Consider the following 22246-nt stretch of genomic DNA (forward strand, 5'->3'; position numbering starts at 1 on the left):
TCTACAAAACTTTCCAAAATCTAGAAGTAAACTTCGGATCTCTATCAGAAACAACACTCGATGGAATACCATGCCAACTCACAATCTTTTCAAAATACAACTTTGCAAGTCTCTCCATTGGATAATCCCTGCTTATCGGAATAGAGTGAGCAAAATTCGTCAATCCATCTACAATGACCCAAATTGCCTCACAATTAATCGATTTCCTAGAGAAACCCAAAACAAATCCATAGAAATGTTATCCCACTTCCACTCAGGAATGGACAACGGTTGCATCAAACCAGACGGTTTCTGATGTTCAATCTTTGACTTCTGACAAGTCAAACACTAATACACAAATTCCGCAATATCCTTCTTCATACCTCGCCACAAAAATAACTTTCTCAAGTCTTGATACATCTTAGTAGCACAAGGATAATTACTCAACCACTTTGATGACCTTCATCCCAAAAATTCTCTTTTTCAAATCCGAAACATCTGGAATACAAATTCAATCACGACATCTCATGACACCGTTCTCGTCAATCCGAAAATTATCACCTTATCCTCAATCAATCAATTTCATCTTGTCAACCAATTTCAAATCCGATTTCTGACCTTCTCTAATCTCATCAAGAATACCACAAGTAAGCTTCAACATACCAAACTCAAATCTCGAAATTATTCCAACAATTCCAATTCTTGAATCATCAACATAGACATATGCAATTATTTCCTACTCAATGCATTGGCTACAACGTTCGCTTTTCCCGGATGATAATTCAAAGCAAAATCCTAGTCCTTCAAGAATTCCAACCACCTTCTCTGTCTCATATTCAACTCTTTCTGATCAAGCAAATACTTCAAACTCTTGTAGTCACTATACACATCGAATCTCGATCCAAATAAGTATTGCCTTCAAAGTTTTAAAACAAAAACAACGGCGGATAACTCAAAATCTTGCGTCAGATAATTTCTCTCATGAATCTTAAGTTGCTTTGGAGCATAAGCTACAACTTGTCCTTTTTGTTTCAACATAAAGCCTTGCAAAACCTTCCTTCTTCTTAACCAACAAAAACATATGCACCTCTAGACGACACACTCGAACGAATCAACCTCTCCTCAAACAAATCTTCAAGTTGACTCTTCAACTCTTTCAACATCATAAGCAGACATCCTATATGGAGTCCTCGATACAAGACTAGTTCCAGGAACTAGATCGATCGAAAACTCAACTTTTCTTTCTGACGGTAAATCACTTACATATTCAGGAAACACTTATGCAAATGCGCCAACTATCGATAATCCCCCAATCGTTATTTCCTCATGAACATCCAAAGTTGCAAACAACTTTAACAACATCGCACCATCTTGCACAGACTTATTCACTTCCAATATTATCAAGCTGGTAAGACAAGTCTATCTCATTCCAATACGATTCCGTCTACTATCAACAAGAGATTAAGAGTGATCAGTTCCTCAATTTGTCAATAGATAGCCGACAACCATAATGGTAGCGTAAACCATCGTTACTTAACTGCAATAGAATCCTTTACGTCACCAAAAGTACCATACTTCATTAACTCCCAAAATTATCTGAACATGCTAACACACACCTTGTGATAACATTAGAACATAATTCCTTTACACCACTATCAACACTTTTTATTCTTGGAATCATACTCGTCCCTTCGCATTTCTAACTCCGACTTGAACGTTCCAACAACTTCGACAACTTTTCCAATCTCTTGCCAATGATCCCTTGACAAGGTCTACCGTAATTCGTCGCTTAATAATTATTCTTACATCAACATCCTACACAACGGTTACTTAAACTAATAACTTCACAGTCCACCAATAATGCTGAATATGACAACTTCCTAAATTCCATCTTATAACAATTGTCCTTATTCCAAGACGTTCCGACTTGTTAAACAACCAAAATCTTAAATCCATGGTACCTTCGAATTCGAAAACCAATAAACTTTTACACTGCCTGCTCTGTCTCCTTAAGAAATATATTGCACCAATAACTTACAACTGAAACATATCCAAGAAGCACAGCTTCTTCCCTACTTCGCTCAAACTAACCCTGCAACAAAACGAACAAGTACCAACAGTGTTTCACACACATGTCACGTACTAAGGAATAAAACACTAACATCATTCAACTGTCACACAACTCAATTGACTCGACAACTTGGCCGGACGGACCGACCTGCTCTGATACCACTAATGTAACACCCCAAATTCTACCCAAAAATATCATGCGAGAAATCAGAGTATTTTAAAAACTATCACCAATGCATTTGGGATATCACATTTACTTCCTATAAACAACTCATGAACAGATACATAGCACTTTAATCTCAGAGAAGCACAAAACAACTTATAACAGCTCTTAGACAAACCAACTTCATTTTAATATGCAGCGGAATCATAACATTCGAATTTATAAACAAATCATCTTATTTAATCGGAAACAACTTCAAACATCATAGTACTTCTCATTATCCAATTTGGAACTCAACAACTAAAACATGAACAACATATAAACAACAATATAGACAACCCCCGAGTGCTACGTATCAGAGCGACACACCAACCAGACACGGTGAATCTACAAACTTCCACAGCTATACTTGAGTACCTGCCCATTTCCCATGGTAGGGGAAACATCAGCAGAAGGGGTGAGATATCAAACATTATAAAGGAAAGTATGATAATACATATAGCAAGGATAAAATCATACACAATTCACCACTTCTCAATATAAGCAATTTGCATCACAACAATAATGTTAACTATCAACTATAACAATGTATTCAAGTTTACAAGTATGTCATTCAAGCACATAATAACATATACTTCATAATCACAACGTAAATTAATACAACTATCAACAATGGCAAAACATGGTTCATATATTCCACATATATACATATATCATTAATACATATATATATTTGCATTCTCTTCATATACGTTTCATTTACATATATCACCAAAATCATGTATCAAACATCACCAAATTTAATTATCACATCTCATGCACACATAACAATCACCTAATCACATAATTACATATATTCAAACATAACATAACTCCAATGTAACTCAATGCAAGACATGTGACTCTATGCATGTGGTACCCAATATGGACCCAAAGTTCCACCGCTTCCGATTCATATAGAATCTAGCCACGCTTCAGATCCGGACAAGACCAAAGCCACCAAATGTAAACATATAGTTTACCGCTTTCCGATTCACTCTAGAATCCAAGCCACGCTTGTGTTTCAAAGCAATTCCACCTATGTTTCAAGGCACACTATGATATGAATGTATGTACAATCTCACAAATATATGCAATTAAGATCATCTCTACCATCTTAACTTTCCACATATCACAATAATTCAACTCTATGAATTATCCACCAATTGTACACAACACACACACATATCATTCACATATGAGAGGCCAATTAATCAATTACGATTCACACAATCCAATTAACATTAGTAATCATACTATCTCATGTTAATTCTCATTTTTGTCAATTATACACGAACACACATTTTCAACATCAAGCAATTAGTCATTAGAATTAATGCTAACCAACTAACCATAAAGAATCAATATCAAAACAACATCATTGGCATGACAATATATATTTCTCAACATACATATTCAAGCCAAAACACAATTACAAACAATTTTTCAAAATACCGTAATTTACCGATAAATCGAATAATTGGTCCAAGTTCAAGTATATTCCAATCACATAGACTTATTGGAATCAATTCAACTAATAATTTAACTATCCAATTAATAATTAAACTATATTAATTTCAATTCAACTATTATATTTCTATTCCATTATTTTCCAATTCTATAACAAAACCCATTATTTCACTATCAATGGTTTACTCACAACAAACATAACAATCTAATACACATAGATTATCAATTGCACACAACTTATCACATTTATATCATCACATTCCAACAATCATCAAATACCCAAAATTGCAACATAGAAGAACATGGATATCAAAGTATATAATTAAACCCACTATAACATACTATCATACAACCCTTTAGCATGAAAGAACCCCACCCTTACCTTGGCAAATATGAAATCTTTCACCATAGCTCTAAGCTTTTCTCCAAAATAAATCCTTCAAACATAATTTGGAGACACACCTAAAAACCAGTTCGGAAATCAGCTTATCAGACGAACTTAAAATCCTCAAAATCAAAATCGCTCCGGTCAGAACTTACCTCTATGAGTCAGGAACGTTGTGACAAAACCACGCGACGATCCAACGGTTGGATTGAGAGATACATCCGTTTTGCTAAGGTGAATCAATGCTGAAACTTGCTGCGAAAATGAGGTTTCTTCTAGCTTTTCTCTTCCACCATTGTTCTCTTCCCTTTTGCCTCTTTTCTCTTCTTCCTATCTTTTCCCCCAAATGAAAATAGTAACCTCTAAAACCCTAACCTTCTCTTACTATCTCACTTATGTCAATTGGGCTTAACCCACCAATCCATCCATTATGTTTCTATCACTTAGGCCCATTTAGCTATATCTCTCATACAACTTAATAAACCCAAATAACACTAACACAAACACACATACAATTAAATATTTCAAATAATTATTATATCACATAATAACTAAATAAATAAGCAATTATTAAAACACCAAATAATATAATTACTAATATAATTAATAAAAATATTAATAAAAATCGGGATGTTACATCAAGTGTTGGATTCTTACTTGGTTAGATTGTTCTTATCGTTAGCTTTTACTTTTATGCTTTATGATAGTCCCTTCATCTCCTCATATCTTCTTAAATTTTGAAAATCTCACTACTAGAAATATGGCCTACGGCCACGCTAAATTTTTCCACAGCTCAAAAACTGTGGCCACATACATGATTTGGCCAGAGTTTTCAAATCGTAGATTTATTTTATAAAATATTGAATCCGGAGTGGGAAACTGTGACCTTTTCTTCAACTTGCCACGGTTATGCAACTGCAGATATTTTAAGCCGCAAAGGAAAACCGCAGCCATATAATTTTGACAAGAAACTGTGGTCTAAATCCAAAAAAATACATCCCGCTAAAACTTCCCTCTTTTTTTTTTTTTTAAGTTTCCCTCCCATTATTTATTTTCTTTTTCTATTTTTTATATTAAAAAATAAATAAATTGAAAACCTAAATATAGGTGAGATGCGTCTGACCTAATTTTACTTCTTGTATCTTCAATCGGCGCAGAGAACCGAATCAAGATCTCATCATCTTCTCCATCAGTAAAACAATCCCTCCCATCAATTTCCTCCGTCTCAACCATAACTTTCCAATTGAAACTCAAAAAATCTTCACGCCCACTCGCAAACCTCTTCGTATCACCCATCGGAGGCGCTTTTCGAATCGCTTCAATCCTTCTTCATCATTCTCACAACGCTAATCACACTAAAACTCACCTCGAACGCGCCGTTAGTAACTTCTCAATCCTTCGAATTCGTTCGATTAACGCTTTTTTTTAATTGATTTTGTTGTTGTTGTTGTTGATGTAGCAATTGCTTTTGAAGTCTATACCTAGGTGTTTTGAATTGAAGTGTAGAGCTTATAGTTTGTTGAGTCAGTGTTATCTGCTTCTTGGAGCTATTCAACCTCAGAAACAAGTCTTGTTTAAGGGTCTTGAGCTTGCTACTTCTGCTGGAAATGAGTATGCTTCTAAGTCTTTGCTTTTAATTTATATTATTTATTATTTTTTTGGATTTAGGATTTTGTGTTTTAAATTGTGGTTTTGACATTGAGTGTAATTCTAGATATTGTGGATTGTTGAGTGTGGAATTGTTGTCAAATATAGTGATTAATATGGTTTCAAATGCGGGCGGGTTTTTAAAACTATGAACGAAATGTGTTCTTTGGTTAAAAATAGAGGTTTCAGGAAAGATTCGTAACCGGGATTTTGGCTGCGAAGTGTATTTGCAGTTAATGTCAAGGAATGAGAAGGGATCACAAAATGAGATTGTTGTATGATATGCTTTGGAAAGTTTGATTTCCGTGGATTTCCGTGGCCAAACCGTGGCCTCAGTGTTACGCCACAGTTATTTTGCATATAGCCTCGGTTTCCTGGGCATGGCAGGAGACCTTTTTTTCTGTAGTGTCCTCTCTTTTTCAAAATCTTCTTATGTTTGAAAACTCTTTCAAAACTCTTTTTAAAACTTTCTTTAAAAAAACCTTTTTCCCTTTGTGGCCTTTCTTTAAATCCTATTTCTAAAAGTTTAGATAGGAATGATTATTTTAGTGGAGATGTAATCCCCCAATAGGCCTTGATATTGATTGATATGATGGATTCTTTTCAACTTAAAAGAGCTAGTGGCATACTTTTTTATTTATTGAAGTTGGAGCCCTTTTTTCATTTGTGATGCAAAGGTTCCATCTGTTCTCATGTTTAAGAATGATGGGCTGAGTTTTCTCCCCTATGACAATCAAGTGTCTATCGTATTTTTAAACCAAAATCTTTGTTTCCCTTTTATGAAGAACTACAGTTGCTCTGAATTCTCCATTGTACTTATGAGGTATGTAGGCACAAGATTTAATGTCTTGTCGAGGATAATCTTAAAACCAAACACAAACCTTTCTTTCGTGCACAATTCTTTTTAATACAGATTTACAAAAAAGATTCCTGTGGAGTACCACAGATGTGAGGGGTGCTAATACCTTCCCCTTGCATAATCAATCCCCGTACCTAGTATCTTTGTCCTTTTATTAGTTTTGATTTAAAAACTTATTTTGAGTTTTATTTCGCTCTTTTTCCTTTTCCTTTGGAAACAATAAAGCGCGGTGGCGACTTTCCCTAAATTAATGAGTCAAGTCAATCAATGTCTTTGATCTTAATTTTCCCCTGCTACAGCTGTGACCATAGGTCTCCACTTCTTGGGTAAACTTCTGATGATTTTCTTGACATGATCTGCTATTGAATACCCTTTGTCTAAAAATTTTAATCCAACGACTAGAATTTGAAACCTTGAGAACATTGTCTCAATTGTTTCATCTTCTTCCATCTTGAATGCCTCATACTTCTAAATGAGTACAAGAGCTTTGGTCTCTTTGACTTGAGTGTTACCTTCATGCGTCATTCAGAGAGATTCAAGGATGTTCTGACCCAAATCTCTGTTTGTGATCTTCTCATACTCAGTGTATGAGATAGCATTCAATAGGATTGTTCTGGCCTTGTGATGATTTTTGAAATCTTTCTTTTATTGATCCGTCATCTTCTTTCTCTCGATCTTCTGTCCGCTTGCATCGACTGGATGAGTGTAGCCATCAATTACCATGTCCCCAGAGATCAGCATTATAACGTAGAAAGAAACTTTTGATTATGTCTTTCCAGTAATCGAAGTTTTCACCATCGAAGATTAGAGGTCTGGCGCTAATTCTGTCTTTCTCATCAAAGTTGTTGTTGTTGTTGTTGTTTTGAACTTGTTTTTCCATAGTGTTTTTCTTGTTAGGATCTTTTTTTGACGCAATTAACTATTAGCACCCAGAACCAGGCACTCTGATGCCAATTGAAGGAGTGAAAAACACAAGAAAGGGGGTTTGAATGAGGGTTTTCAAAAATAAAACTTTAAAACACGTTGGTTATCCCGGTTCGCTTGAAATCAAAGCTACTCCATTCCACCTGTCAAGGTGGTTTCACCTCTTTCAAACGAGGTCTTAATCCCACTAATCAAATCTGATTATAAAACACGAAGACAATTGTCAACGTCTTCTTAAGATCAAACCATAACTTATAAAAAGCTATATCACAACTGTGATGTTTACACAAATTATAGCACAAAATCACCTAAGAGATAAATTATAACTTTGACACATTTTTTAGCGCTCTTGTTTTGTGTGCGTGAGAATTGTTGTAGAATTCTTCTTCATAGTCCCTTTTTTATAAATATTTGATTCAGAGATTCGTTGGAGACATATTTTCTTATTTTGCTTTGATTTGTTTTTCTCTTTCTCTTTTCTTTTGATTTGTGGGTGAAAGTCTTGATGAATCCATTGTGTGGAGGCTATGTTCTACCATTCCTCTAATGGATCATTAAAATGAAATTCCAAATGATCCAAAGGAATTCATTTGGACTTGTGTTTCAACTTTTTTGATCCATTCCCCTCCCTTTTCATCACAATCCCTTTGTTCTTTGACTTTTGATTTAGACTTAGTCTGGATCATTTTGTTCGTTGTCTTACATGTATTGCAAGTTCTTGGAGAATGATCTTCTATATCATTTTTCTAACTTGTTCATAAACACATAAATTGTTTTTGACCGGTCTCGTTGTAGGGTGACTTCTATATAAGTTACTTAGTGATTGCTTAACATACCGCTAAATTGTTCATATGATTTATTCTTTTCCACTTGAAATAGCTAGTGACATACTTGTTGATTCTATCCAAGTTGGATCCCTTATTTCATTTGTGATGCAAAGAATCTATTTGTTCTCATGTTCAAGCATGGTTGACTGAGTTTTCTCCTCTAGGATGATAAAATGCCTATCCATTTTTTTAACAAAACCTTTGTTTTCTTTTTGAGTAGAACTACAAATGCTCTGAATTCTCCATTGTACTCAGTAGATATGTGGGCACAAATGCGATGTCTTGCCGAGCATAATTTTTTAAAACCAAAAACTTCCTTTTGCACACAATTCTTTTAACATAGATTTACAAAAAGGTTCATGTGGCACAGATGTGACAGGTGCTAACACCTTCCCCTTTCATAATCAACCCCCGTATCTAAGATCCTTGCTTTGTTTTATTAGTTTTGATTTAAAAAACTTCTTTGGGTTTTATTTCGCTCTTTTCTCATTTTCTTTGGAAACAATAAAGTGCGGTGACGACTTTCACTAAAATAATGAGTCAAGTCAATCAATGGCTTTGGCCTCAATTTTTCACCGCAAAACTACTTATAGCTAAAAATACAATCAATAGTCTTTACTTCATTCTAGTAACTAAAGAAGACTTTTAAGGACTTCAATGGATCAGTTTGGAACACCAAAAATGGGGAAATTGTTAGATTGCCAAAAGATTGTAGTTGGAGATGGGCCCAAAACGGGTAGTGTTAGCTGACACGGGGTGTCGTGTCAGGAAACACGGCTCGCCCATGTTGTCCTCGGCTGCAACGTGTGAGAGGGGGTGTTGCTGTTAACACGACATGTGTTAGCTGACACGGCAGAGGCGGATCCAGACGTTACATATTGGTGTGGCTAAATGTTAGAGAAACTATAAACTAAGTTGTACTGAAAATAATGTTTTTAAAATCGGACTGAACCGTCTGGTTCAACCGTTGGATCGGGTACCGGAGGTGACTCCAGTTCAGTCAGCTTTGTAAAACCACAGGTGAGTCAAAATCAGAGTAAAATCTAAAAAACCGGATTGAACCGCTTAAAACCGTTCGCATCAAGAAACCAGAGCTGATTTTGTAAAACCGTCTGGTTCAAAGAAATGTCCGTTATTGGCCAATTTTAGTATTCTTTTTTAATAAAAAAATTAAAAATAATTATTATGTTAGCATTAGTACTTAAAATATTTTCCCTTCACAAAAGAAATTTTGCTTTAACACAAAATAGCAACCCAGTTATTTAAGTTATAACACTATATTATAGTTTTGTTTCTTTAAGTGTACTATTATATGGTATAATTATGTCTATCATTGATCTCAATAGTATTAAATTTGTAATGGATTTTAATATTTATTTTATTAATTTGTAAACATATAATTATGTCACTTATTCATAAACTTTAGCTTTATATTTTTAATTTATTTACTAAACGGTTCAACAGTAGGTTTAACCAATTTAACCAAATAAACCTTGAACCAAAAGTCTTGCCGATTCGACCTCCAGTCTAGTTTTTAAAAACTGAAAATAAGAAATAATATTATTTAATGCAATGTATTTATAAAAAAAATTATTTATCTTTTTTTTTTATATAAAAATGAGATAAAATGACATCTTTTTTATAAAAGTTACAAGAACGTCATTTAACCACTATAAATCAATTAACTAAAAATATTTATATATAAACAAGTTGAAATATTTCATATATAACAATTATGAAATGACAATAAATCAATTAACTAAAAATAATTCATATTTAACTAAGTTGAATGTTATTTTTGTATAACTTAACGTTTCAGCATGTTTTGGTCACATTTACATTTGCCTAGCATTATTATTACCATCTAGATATAGTTAGATAGAGCTACTGCTATTTTTCTTTAATATTTAATTTGTTCTACATTACAAATACAACCCCCTGAGAACCTATCCTCCCTCCGTCCTTTTTCTCTCTAGTAAAATTATTCTCTCTACACAATCTCTCACTTTACATAGTATATATATATAATCAGAAAAAATTCTGGTGTGGCTTTAGCCACAGTAGGCCTCCATGTACATCCGCCCCTATGACACGGCTCACCCGTGTTGATCAAGGATTTTGTGTACTAGGGGACTCCTCGTCTTGTGTTTTTATGTCCCTTTTCATTCTGTTTCAACTGTTGACACTCCTTATTAGCTGAATACATAAAATTATACTAGAAATAAGTAAAAGAGAAATAAAACAAGGAAATAACCATTACAACTAAAAACACACAATAAGCGGTATAAATACCACTTATCGGTTGGTAATGGTAAGGACATTGATTTATGGACTGCAAATTGATCAAAATACAAAATTAAATATTTATAGCTAGCACTGTCAGTGGATATTTGATTTATTCAAACTGCTAAAGTCAATTCCATTTTCCAAGACATCAAATGGAACATTACTCATGGTTTATCCATTTTGCCTCCTCAAATTGTTGAAATTCTTTAAAAGATCAACTAGTCATTTGATAATACTACTATTGATAAACTCATTTGGATATGATCTACAAATGGTGATCTATCTTTTAAAGATGTGTACAATTGTATAATGAGGGATCACATTGAGCCTTCTTGAATAAAGTTTATTTTGAATCCTTGCATACCTCCATCTAAGTCATTAATGACTTAGAAAGCAATGCATAATGCTATTGCAACATAAGACAACCTAATTTGAAGGAGGTGCATATGGTTTTGAGGTTTCGAGGTGTTATATATTTAATCATTGTGTGGAAATTGAAAATAACGTATTTCTTAGATGTAGGTACACCTTATTTTTCTGCCATTAAATGAAGTATTTTTTGGCACAAGTATTGATAAAAACACTTATGAAAGCTTATTGAACGTAGAAGATTGGGCTCTGAAATTCATAATTTGATTTGACCCTCATTATAATAATTCTTTGGAAAGTTTGGCACACAAGAAATTATATCAGATTTCAAATTGGTAAAATTGACTTTGATAAAAACATTCTTCATGTTAGACAATTGATGTATAAGACATCTACTTCTTTTAACGGGAATATGTACTTAGAGCTGATAAAATGGGCTACTCGGTCCTAATCGAGCCAGTGAAATAAAGAATGAAAGAAGCTTCCAAAATGTATTACCTAATGAAGTAAAGAATGAAAGAATCATTTTACCTCTTAAAAAGAAGAAACATTTATAACCGAATCAATGGATTGTTTCTTCAATCATTCATTATATAAATCATTATTAACAATAGAAATACACTATTTAAATAACAAAATCTCTAATCAAATAAAACATATCAACTATGGAACCAAACTAATCCCATGATAAAGTAAGTTAGGTAAGAATCCCTATTATGACAAAACCAATAATACATAATATGAGCTAGGTTCGTACCAAATTTAGTTGATTCTAATCACATCACGAAAGCATAATAATCAATGATATATGGGAGGAAATTCATGCAAGCATGCTCATAAAATAGTTAGTCATGGTCAAAGAAACTATAATGACTAGTGAACATGATTGTAACAATGATGATGTGACCACCACTTTCAGTTCCCCACTAAAGACTTTATGAGTTATGTTATGGCTTCGTTGAATCTCAAAAGGTATAGTTCTTTCACAACCTAGAGGGTCTGTTTTAGTTACTAACTGGCCATTCATCAGGGAAGAACATAATTCGATCTAATAATTATATAAAACGAATAATTTTTACTAGTTAAGAATTTTGAGTATAAAGGAGGTTGAAAATGATCTCCATAGAATAAGTGTATTTCAACTAAGAAGTCAACTAGATTCATAAATAATTAACATAAAAACAAACAAACTTACTCATGGTGTTATTGTATCAAATAATATAGTTAGAAACGGATAAGAGTTTCACATAATACACTATATACATATAGTTACAGTATATATAGTGTTGGATCTAAGATGATATTAGAGTTTGATTTAAGATCTGTTGAGCCGCACTCTATTAGTGGTTTATGCTATCGGGTCCTAGTGTTGGACGTTAGGGGTGGGCCGCCACCTTATTAGTGGTTTCTGCTATCGATAGGGGTGGCAGACAGACATTCTCGTTCAATTTAAGTCTGCTTTAAAAAAATGCTATCGATAGGGGTGGCAGACAGACATTCTCGTTCAATTTAAGTCTGCTTTAAAAAAATGGACGAGGTTCAATTTAAGTCTGCTTTAAAAAAACGGGACAGGGTGATGCAGATATATTTGAAGGTGTTGGCCTAAAATATTGGTGCGCTCCGGGGAAAAATAGAGACGATGCGGAATTGACAAGTAAGTCTTGCATTTCTAAAGGTTAAAAATTGCAAAAACTCTTATAAATATTCGTGCCCGCATAAAACGCAACGAGACAGACATATTAGACGGTGTGGACTAAAATCTTGGTCCACCTTACGAAAAAATACAGATAAAACAGACATGTCCGGTGGATCAAAACTATTTTGCCACAACTAACTATTGGGTCATAGTATTGAACGTAAAAAGTGCGTTAAGAATTTCACATCACAATATACAATCTAATTTTGTAGGAATAAATTAAGCAGAATACACATATTCTAGTAGAAGCAAACATATCTTACAACCAAAAATCTTATAATTTCTTGTTTATCTGTTCTGCTTTTTGGTCGGGTTTGTAAATTATAATGCACATAATTTTGCTACCAATAATAACACATTGAATTGTTGTTCCACCCACAATAGGTCAATGACAAATCACTGCTTCTATGAAAACAAAACAAGCGCATGCATAACCTTAATTATTTGCGACAACATTCCAATTCCAATTCATTTTTTAACATATATTCATTAAGGACAAAATTATGTTCATGGACACAAATCATTATATCACACGGAAAATACAGATAAATTGTGGTTGCAGACTACAATTTAAAGCCATTGATCATACTATTCATCACTTACATCTAAGATGAAATCGCAACCACCTTTGATATTTTGATGGTTAAATATGATTAATGCGGCTACAATCTCATTCGCAAAGATATACAAAAATAGAATGAAATCAGAGTCACCATTGTAGGTGCATTCCATTTTCTAATAACTAATGATATTATCAAGCTTATTATATGGTACATAACATGAACACTGCACATTTGGATTCATTGATTTTCCCTGAAAGTTACATAGCTTTTACATAGAAAAATACAGTATAATGTGCTACACCCTAAATTTATCATTGACAAACAGAAAAAATGGTAGAAAAAAAAAATCCTCAATTCTTTTGAGTTGTGCAACTTGTGCTGCCATTGGTAGACCAAAACTTACTAAATATTCGTTTAGGCTTAGTAGGATGAGAACATAAAGCTTTAAGTCTAGAATTTTTTCCGAATCCGTCGCATACCATATGAGGACACTCGCCTAAATCATCCTCGACTATTTCGATCCTAAGAGTTGAGTTCTTTGTTGATTTTGGTGCCTTGAATGAATTAGCTTTCCAACTATCATCGGTGTTTATGCTTGTAGTTCTGCTTAATTCTGATGCATATGTCGATGGATCGATTCCATAAGAAGCGAGTAGTGCTTTGATGTTACTTGGCATTTTGGTGAGTTTGCCATCTGATGCTGCTGCTGCTCTAGCTTGCTCAAAGAAGAGAACCTGGACAACGAGTCTTAGGGGTAGTAAATCGTTCTGTGCAGCGTGCGTACATGATTTCATGGACAGTTTTTTGCAGTCTAAAACTCGGCATAGTCTTTTCCTTTCGCTCTTATTGAGTTCCGGATGAACCTGCATTTTTCAAAAAATAATCTATCAGAGATTATTCAAGATCGGCTAGGCCAACGCAATCGGTTTACTTGGGTCATGCTCAAGATATAGGACTCTTGATATGTCATGTCCAAGACACGAGTTAAGTGTGTTAAAAGTTACACTTTGAATGAGCTACCTATATTATCCAAATTACAGAAAAATCAGATTAAAGACACGTCTGGTGTCAGACATATGTCATAGTCAGACCAACATGACACTGAGACATGTGATTTGATCATTTCATTTTCTGTGTCAGTGTCATGTTTAGTGTCTGTGTTATGTTTATACGTTATTATTTCTAATTTTTATCGGTAGACAAAAATGCGGTAATTATGAAAACAAAATAAGTTCTTGAATTGCTTACCCTGAGATAAGTATCAATAGCACTATACAGATCATCATGATCAAATCTTGCAAATTCAGGTACCGCTTCCGCAATAGCGACGAACTTCTCCAAAGGCATATTCACATCCTTAGCTATCTCTTGAAGATAACTATCAACAAGCTTCGCCACTTTCAATTTCGAACTATGTGATACCGATGAAGATCTTCTACTCTCTTGCAATTCAAAACCAACATCCTCAGCCGAACGCGACCTCCTTTTATCAAGTTCCAACCTCGATTTTACAGGACTAGTCGGAGGACTTTGACCTAATTGCAACATAAACTCTTCCAACAAGTTCATCACCAAATCCACATCACAAACCATTAAAAGATCATCAACTGTTGCTTCCTCCAATTGAAGTCCTGCCCTTTTAACTAACTCCGTCTTTGAAGACGAAGACGAGTTCAAAACATTGGCTACTTTCAATAGCTTAATCAGAAAGCTACACGAAACAGCGCCTTGTTCACCCGGAAGCAAATTCACTATCGATTCCAAAACCATAATTTTCTTCGAAGAAGCTATTTCACTTCCCGAATCAGAATCAGAGCCGATTTTCAATAACCATCTAGACGCATAAATCATCAAAGCATCACCTATGAGATTTAGAGGCATCCTTACATCAGATTTTAGCGCAATCATGATTCTCCAATAAAGATCAATGCTCAACTCCGCTAAATCTTCACCCCACCATCTTTTTCTCATCGATTGTTCCCTCGAACTTTCCACTCCACTACAAGACCAATCATCATCATCATTGCAAACCTTTCTCAAAACCTTCGAACAAACCGCTCCAATGCATCTATTCGTAATCAACAACTCCTCCGACCACGAATACAACGCTTTCGTCATCTGTAGCACCACAATGGAGTCTTTCCATCCGTAAAGTATGCACGAATTGAAGAAAACCTCTAGCTTGTAGATCAAGTTACCCTTATCAGCATCTTCCGTCATTTGCAAATACTCCGCGGCACATCTTGCAGCCACAATGTTGTAAGGACTAATAGTGATTGTAATCCTATAGCAGAATTTCGCGCAGAGTTCAAACGCTTCAACTCCACCCGGAAAATCGGGTAATTGTACTATCTGAGGATTCAACGGCGAATCAAGTAACTCCGAACACAATCTTTGTAGATGCAAACATTTTGATAACAATGGAAACTGAACATAATCAAAATCAAATATTTAGATACTCGTAACTAACAATTAAAAAAAAAAATCTACATACACGCATGTGTTTGGTTCTGCGGTGACAAAAATTAATCGATTTTGAATATTTTCATAAAATTTTGGTATCATAAACTTCAAAATATTTCAAAAAACTTTAAGAAACATACCTTATGAAGATGATATCTAGTTCCTTTAACTTGAATTATGAGGTCACTTGAAACATCAGAAGAAATTGACCTAAATATACAAAATAAAATTAAAAATAAAAATAAAAATTCATGTTATTAATGAATATTACTTACTATAAGCTAATATATCATAATCTAAAAATAGAAAGAAAAAAAATTAAATTAAATTACCTTATTGAGTCTGCAGTGTAGAAGGTATCTGGACGAGAACCTAGTTTCATAAACTTCATAACTTTGTTAAATGTTAATGTTAATAATATCTTCTATTTGTTGAATAATATGATATCTACACAATGAAGAATTTATCATAAGTTTATTATGAAGTGTTGGAAATTGAATTGAAAAGTTGAAGAGATTTGAAGAGAGAAGAAAAACAAGAAGTTTGTTGTGGGAACAAATAATGTAAAGTAGTTTAAATAAAGAGTGGCAGAAAGAAAAGGTTAATTAACGAAAATTAGGATTTTTAAAACAATTTGAAGTTAATTTATTTATGTTTAATGGTAATAAGCTATAATTGGATTATTAAAGTGAAATGACAATTGTAATGTAACAGATTAAGGTTAAGATGTAATTAGAGGGTTGTTGTTAAAGTTGGTAATGTACTAAGTGTAGAGCAACAACAATTGCAACAAAATATGAGGAATAAAATAATGTAAAATATTATATTAATAAAATATATGGAATCTTTCTAGAGTTGGAATAAAGTCTAAGTTAAAGAATTTATTGAAAAAGATTAGGTGAGTGTATATAGACCCTCTTCCATTAGGAGAATGGATTCTCTTAATCATTCAGGGAAATTCGACCTCCCTTCCATTTCGAATATGGAAGAAATCATGCTATTATTATTTTTTATTCATAACTTTTTCTCTATCTTTTTATTACAAGTCACTATCACATTTTTACGTATATTAAAACAAATGTAATGACAATTATATGAGTATAAATGTCAACTAAGAGGTGGAAATACCCTCAGTTAAATTTATGTCTGATCTATTAAAAAGTTTAAAATTTAAGTTTTGTTTGTGGCTTATCATAGACTATTTTTAGGTATGAGTCTGACCTTTTTAAAGGCCTTGAAATTCTGGCATGTCAGATTTCAGATGTCGTATGAAGTGTTAATACTTCTGATCTGAACAAAACACATAGGTAAGGTATAAATACTACTGAAAAGTAAACAACACAATTACACAAGTAATTGTTAACCCAGTTTAATGTACAACAACACCTAATCTGGGGGCTACCAAATTAGGAAGGAAATTCACTATCAGTAATATCAATTCAAAATTAAACTTCCCCGTTTACAACTTCTAACTTAATCCCTACCCAGTGCATACCTAAGAACTCCTGGAGAAGAGAAACCCTTCTCACTTCCAATCACTGTAGTGATGTCTCAAACATAACGATTCACGTTACTAATATTGACGGCCCTTGACCACAATTTTCATTTACAAGAAACAAACAGGAAGACACACTTCCATGACAATACCTAGCCAAGACTCTTGAGTAAGAACAATACTTAGAGTTTCTTAAAAGCATCTTCCAAGGCCAATAATAGAGACTTACAACTATATAACGCAGTCCAACTCACAACCCGAGTGGATCACACAAACCAACTCTTGTAGAGAGTGGCACAACGACAAAGCCCTAATGACTCTACATCTCGGACCCGTGCTCTTTTAGCTTACAAAACACTTCTATTTATAACATTTTCCCAACTGGATTTGGACTTCAAAATCACTGCATATTAGTTGCTACAAATCTGCAGAAGATTCTGCACAAAAAAGGTCTTCAATCAAATCTTCCTAAATTATCTCCATAATTAGAAAGTGCACATTCTCCTTGATTCTGACTTGAATCTTTCAGACCTTTTAAATCAGCGTCAAATTAGTGCCACATAGGACTGCATAATATTTCCCAAATATTCTGCATCTGTTAAATTTTGAACCGATCCAACAATCCAGCCCAAACAGTCACGATGTTGAATGACTCTGCATAGGACATCTTGTCCGACATGTTGTTCCAGATGATGAAACATTTCATCTCAACATGTTTCTTCATAAAATAGGACTTCTTGATCAACCTGTTCTTCTTAGCAAGTTAACACATCCTATTTAATATATTTCTTCTATATTTGTTTTTTGCTAAAATTAATGTAAATCAACAAAATAGAGAACTAACAGGCCTGGTTGACCTATTAACCTATATAAAAACCTATTTCAATTGAATATTTGTATATAAGCAATTCAACTAATGTTTAAGTAGAATAAAACAATTAAAAGATCAACGAGACTAAATGCTTATTTTTATTGACTTATTCTATTGTGAAAAACAATGTCGGAATCACAAAGTATAATAGGTTTCTTTCGGCAAGAAACCCACAAGGGTAAGAAAAAGTAGGGGAGCAATAAGAACACAAAGAATTGATTATAACTGTTATTCTTTACTTTCTCTATCAAGAAAGATTACAAGTGTTACAAGAATAACAAATAACCCTCTCACCCTAAATTAGGATTTGCAGTATGCAATGATGAGATACTAGTATGCTATTTATAATAAACCTAACATACTAAACTAATGGACTTTTTCACAAATACCCATTATAAGCTAATTTAAACAATTGGACATAACAAACATGCCCAATTCGAAATACTGACAACCCTAGCATTTCGACACCCACATACTAGAACACTCTTCAACTACAGTATGTAGGTCTTCGACATTAGCATGTGAACATACTTCGACGGAATGCGTAAATCTTGTCGAGCTAGAAGTTATTCTTCGATCCAATAGAGTTTGATCCAATTCTCATAAATCTCCACCTAGGAACAAACTCTATAACATCAAAGAACAAACTAGCTTTCTTCATGCGGATTTATCAACTACATACATTGGAAAAACATGCAACTCGGCAATGTCTTGGTGATCATATCAGCATCATTATGATCTGTTGAAACCTTTAGCACTTGGACTTCTCCATGCTCGATTATCCCTCTGACAAAATGCAGCCTCACATCAATGTGCTTAGTTTGCTCATGATAGGCTGAGTTCTTCGACAGGTGTATTTCACTTTGACTATCACAGTTAATAGTGATACCTCAACCTTGAAGTTTCAGCTCCATAGCAAAACCTTTAAGCCACAATGCTTCTTTCACAGCTTTAGTGAGGGTATTATATTCCACTTCAGTAGTTGATAAAGCAACAACCTTCTAAAGTGTTGCTTTCCAACTAATTGTTGTCCCAAACATAGTGAAAACATATATAGAAATAAATTTTCTAGAATCCATATAACCTTCATAAGTAGAGTCGACATATCCTTCGAGTACTGCTTTACTATCTTCAGCCAAGGCTCCACCATAAATTAGGACTCTGTTTAGAGACTCATTTATGTACCTTAGAATCCACTTCAATGCTTTCCAGTGAGGCTTTCCATGATTTGCCATGTACCTGCTGTAATACGGTGAACTGACTTTTTATCGAAATGTCGCGGTAAGCAAGAGTCGCCACCGACTTTTATTTTATCCAAATATCGGAAAGGCTAAAAGAACAGGAAAAACCTTTTAAATAAAATAGGGTTCGGGGGGTAATTATGAAAAGGGAAGGTGTAAGGCACCCTTTGCATCCATGGTTTTCCATGGGCTCTTAATTGCTTTGCTCTTTGTTTTCAGAAAAGTAGAAGAAAAGAATAGGGACTTTAGCTCGTAAATGAGCGTAGCCCTTTTGAAGGTTTATGAGAAAGAATATGAAAAATATTTTTAGAGCAAGGCAAAGCAATTAAGGGCAATTACCTTATAGTTTGAAAAAGGAGTTCTTTTAGCCTTTCAGGGTGAAAGGGTCTATCCTTGCCCTAAGTGGGCAGGAAGCCTTTCATTTGGAGGTTGAAGGGTCATCGAGAGTTCGTTCGCCATAAGACTGTCCCATGCCATAGGGAGGCAGGTAGTCTAAGGGAAGAACCAGAATAGCCTTTTCGTAGGCAGTCAGAGGATACCTCAGCCTTTTCGTAGGCAACTTCCGAGGGTCGAGATCATGTTTAGTGTATCGAAGGCAGCATCATTTTAGGGTCTCATGACCTTTGTATTTGTCGAGGCAACATGGCTGAGGTATACTCGTATTTGAGGGACATGGCTATTCTGTAAAAAACACAAGGCAGCAGGCAACAAGGCAACAGGCAACAGAGAACAGGCAACAGAGAGGTTACCCCAAAAGCGTGCGTGGGTGCAACAATCACGTGGTTAACTTCGATGACATTTATCTTATAATTAGTTATTCTAGATTCATTTCAAAGTTATCACTCCCTAAAATTACTAACCACGCAATTAATAATTAGAGAAATAACGGGAGAGGGAAATTGAAACCAGCAGAGGGAGAGGGAAATTGAAACCAGCGGGATAGGATTTATAGGTTTGAGACAAGTAATAATTAAGATTTGAGTTTAGGGTTACCAATTATTTGTAGCCTTGGCAATTGAGAAACTCTAAAAAGGTGGAAAAAATAGGAAACGGGCATTTGTGAGTGCATTATCAGTTCAGCCATAAATAGGGTTAACCCTAATCAACAAAAGTAAAAATACGAGAAAAGGGTAAAAATACTTAGCTTCGATTGGAAGGTTGATGGGCAAAGGTTTGCCTCGAGTATGAAGCATTGACTCTGACCATCTGAGAATTGACAGAAGAATAAAAGGAAAAAGTAAGTGTAGGAGGAGTTCAAAATAGCTCAACTTTGACAAGGCCTATCTCTCTCAATTTTTGAGGTATAGAAGAGTTCTAGGACTTTTTAGAAACCTTAGAGAGTCCTCTATCCAGTGTCTTTGGTCTCATATCAAAATAATTTTCCATGCTCCTTATATATCTTTTTAAAAAAATGTCTTTTTGTTGACTTTTGAAAAGGACCTATAATGTTTTGGTCCATATCTCTCAAATGAAGCATTTTTAGACTTGGCATGTGAGAGACAAAGTTGTAGAGAATTCAATTTCCTTCAAAATGAGCTTTGGATGGAAAATTTCTGATGTTCCATGTGAGAGTTATGGATGGTCAAAGTTCAGTTGACTTTCTCCTATGCAAACCCTAATTTAGAAACTTTTGGAATTGTTGATTTCTGATCTTTCCTTGATGAACCATGATCAATTCTTGATCAAATGGTGAATGATACTCCAATATAAGGATGTTGACAAAAAAATCAGGAATTTTGATTGTACTTTGACCATAGTTTGACTTTTAGGTTAACCAGTCGATTATTGATCGTTTAGGCCATTGAGTGAGCAATCCTTTGAATCATATGAGAGGTTATGAGGTCCACTTGAATCGTCAGAATTCGATTTTACTTTGAAAAGATCAAAATCCTAGTCTTAGAGCCTTGTATAGGAGAGTGTGTCTAGGAGCCTTGTGTATTGATTTGAACTTGTACAAGAGAAATAGTATGGGCAAATTTTGGGGTATGACACCTGCTTATTATAAGACTTATTGCATATGCTATGTCGGGTTTAGTACAGACCATAATATACATCAAAGAATCTACTATGTTATTATATGGAGTGCTAGTCATATAAGCGCTTTCAACATCAGTATTGGGACACTGATCAGTACTCACCTTGAATTGAGGGTTTGTCGGAGTCACAACAGGCTTTGAATTTTACATACCAAAATTGTCGAGAATATTTCGTAGGTATGCCTCTTGAGATAAGCATAACTTCGACTGCTTTCTATCTCTTCGGATGTCAATCCCAAGAATCTTGGATGCTACTCCCAGATCCTTCACGCCGAACTTCTTATTGAGTTAAGACTTTACCCTCATTACATCTTCAACATTGTTGCTTGCTATGAGAATATCATCCACATAAAGAAACAAAATAACAAATGAATTACCAGGTCGAAATCTGAAGTAAACAAAATGGTCGAAGTGACTTCTAATGAAACTTATGTGTGTCATGAACTTGTCGAATCTCCTATTCCACTATCGAGGAGATTATTTCAGTCCATATAAGGATCTCTTCAGCTTGCACACATATTCTTCCTTTCCTTTTTCGACATACCCTTCACATTGCCTCATCAAGATTGTTTCATCTAGATCAACATACAAGAGCACAGTCTTCACATCCATCTGTTCCAATTCAAGATCGAACTGTAACACCATGGCAAGCAACATTTGAATGAACCTATGCTTCACAACATGAGAAAACACATCATTGAAGTCGACACCTTCTTTCTGAGTGAAACCCCTTGCGACCAACCTTGCCTTGTATCTTTTCGACGCCACTCCTTCGATTCCTTCCTAAACTTTGAAAATTCAAATATTGTTATCATGAAGAGATATCATAAAGAGATAAAAAATTAAAAGATCAACGAGACTAA

The 22246-nt window shown here is 34.4% G+C and overlaps 1 protein-coding gene and 1 long non-coding RNA gene across 2 annotated transcripts; both read right to left on the reverse strand.

Moving 5' to 3' along the window:
* Nucleotides 1-2385: 2385 nt before the first annotated feature.
* On the reverse strand, nt 2386-4618 carry LOC131599521 (uncharacterized). The gene is made up of 3 exons (XR_009282817.1): nt 4262-4618; nt 4104-4183; nt 2386-2629 (listed from the first exon to the last, which is right to left on the reverse strand). It is a non-coding gene; the product is annotated as an uncharacterized LOC131599521 (long non-coding RNA).
* An 8876-nt stretch (nt 4619-13494) lies between these two features.
* Nucleotides 13495-16273, reverse strand: LOC131599522 (BTB/POZ domain-containing protein At1g67900-like). Its single transcript, XM_058871845.1, has 4 exons — nt 16073-16273; nt 15881-15950; nt 14526-15704; nt 13495-14140 (listed from the first exon to the last, which is right to left on the reverse strand). Exons 1-4 carry the CDS (start codon nt 16129-16131, stop codon nt 13628-13630), a joined length of 1821 nt encoding a protein of 606 aa, XP_058727828.1. The 5' UTR covers nt 16132-16273; the 3' UTR covers nt 13495-13627.
* Between the last annotated feature and the right edge of the window lie 5973 nt (nt 16274-22246).

Source organism: Vicia villosa, linkage group LG4, assembly GCF_029867415.1.
Source record: "Vicia villosa cultivar HV-30 ecotype Madison, WI linkage group LG4, Vvil1.0, whole genome shotgun sequence".
NCBI classification, from domain to species: Eukaryota; Viridiplantae; Streptophyta; class Magnoliopsida; order Fabales; family Fabaceae; genus Vicia; species Vicia villosa.

Excerpts from the sequence above, each read along its gene's own strand:
- LOC131599522 (XM_058871845.1), bottom strand. The coding sequence starts at position 16,131 with ATGAAGTTTATGAAACTAGGTTCTCGTCCAGATACCTTCTACACTGCA. Across the intron at positions 15,951-16,072 it reads TACACTGCAGACTCAATAAG|GTCAATTTCTTCTGATGTTT; the intron begins GTAATTTAATTT and ends TTGTATATTTAG. Across the intron at positions 15,705-15,880 it reads CTAGATATCATCTTCATAAG|TTTCCATTGTTATCAAAATG; the intron begins GTATGTTTCTTA and ends GATTATGTTCAG.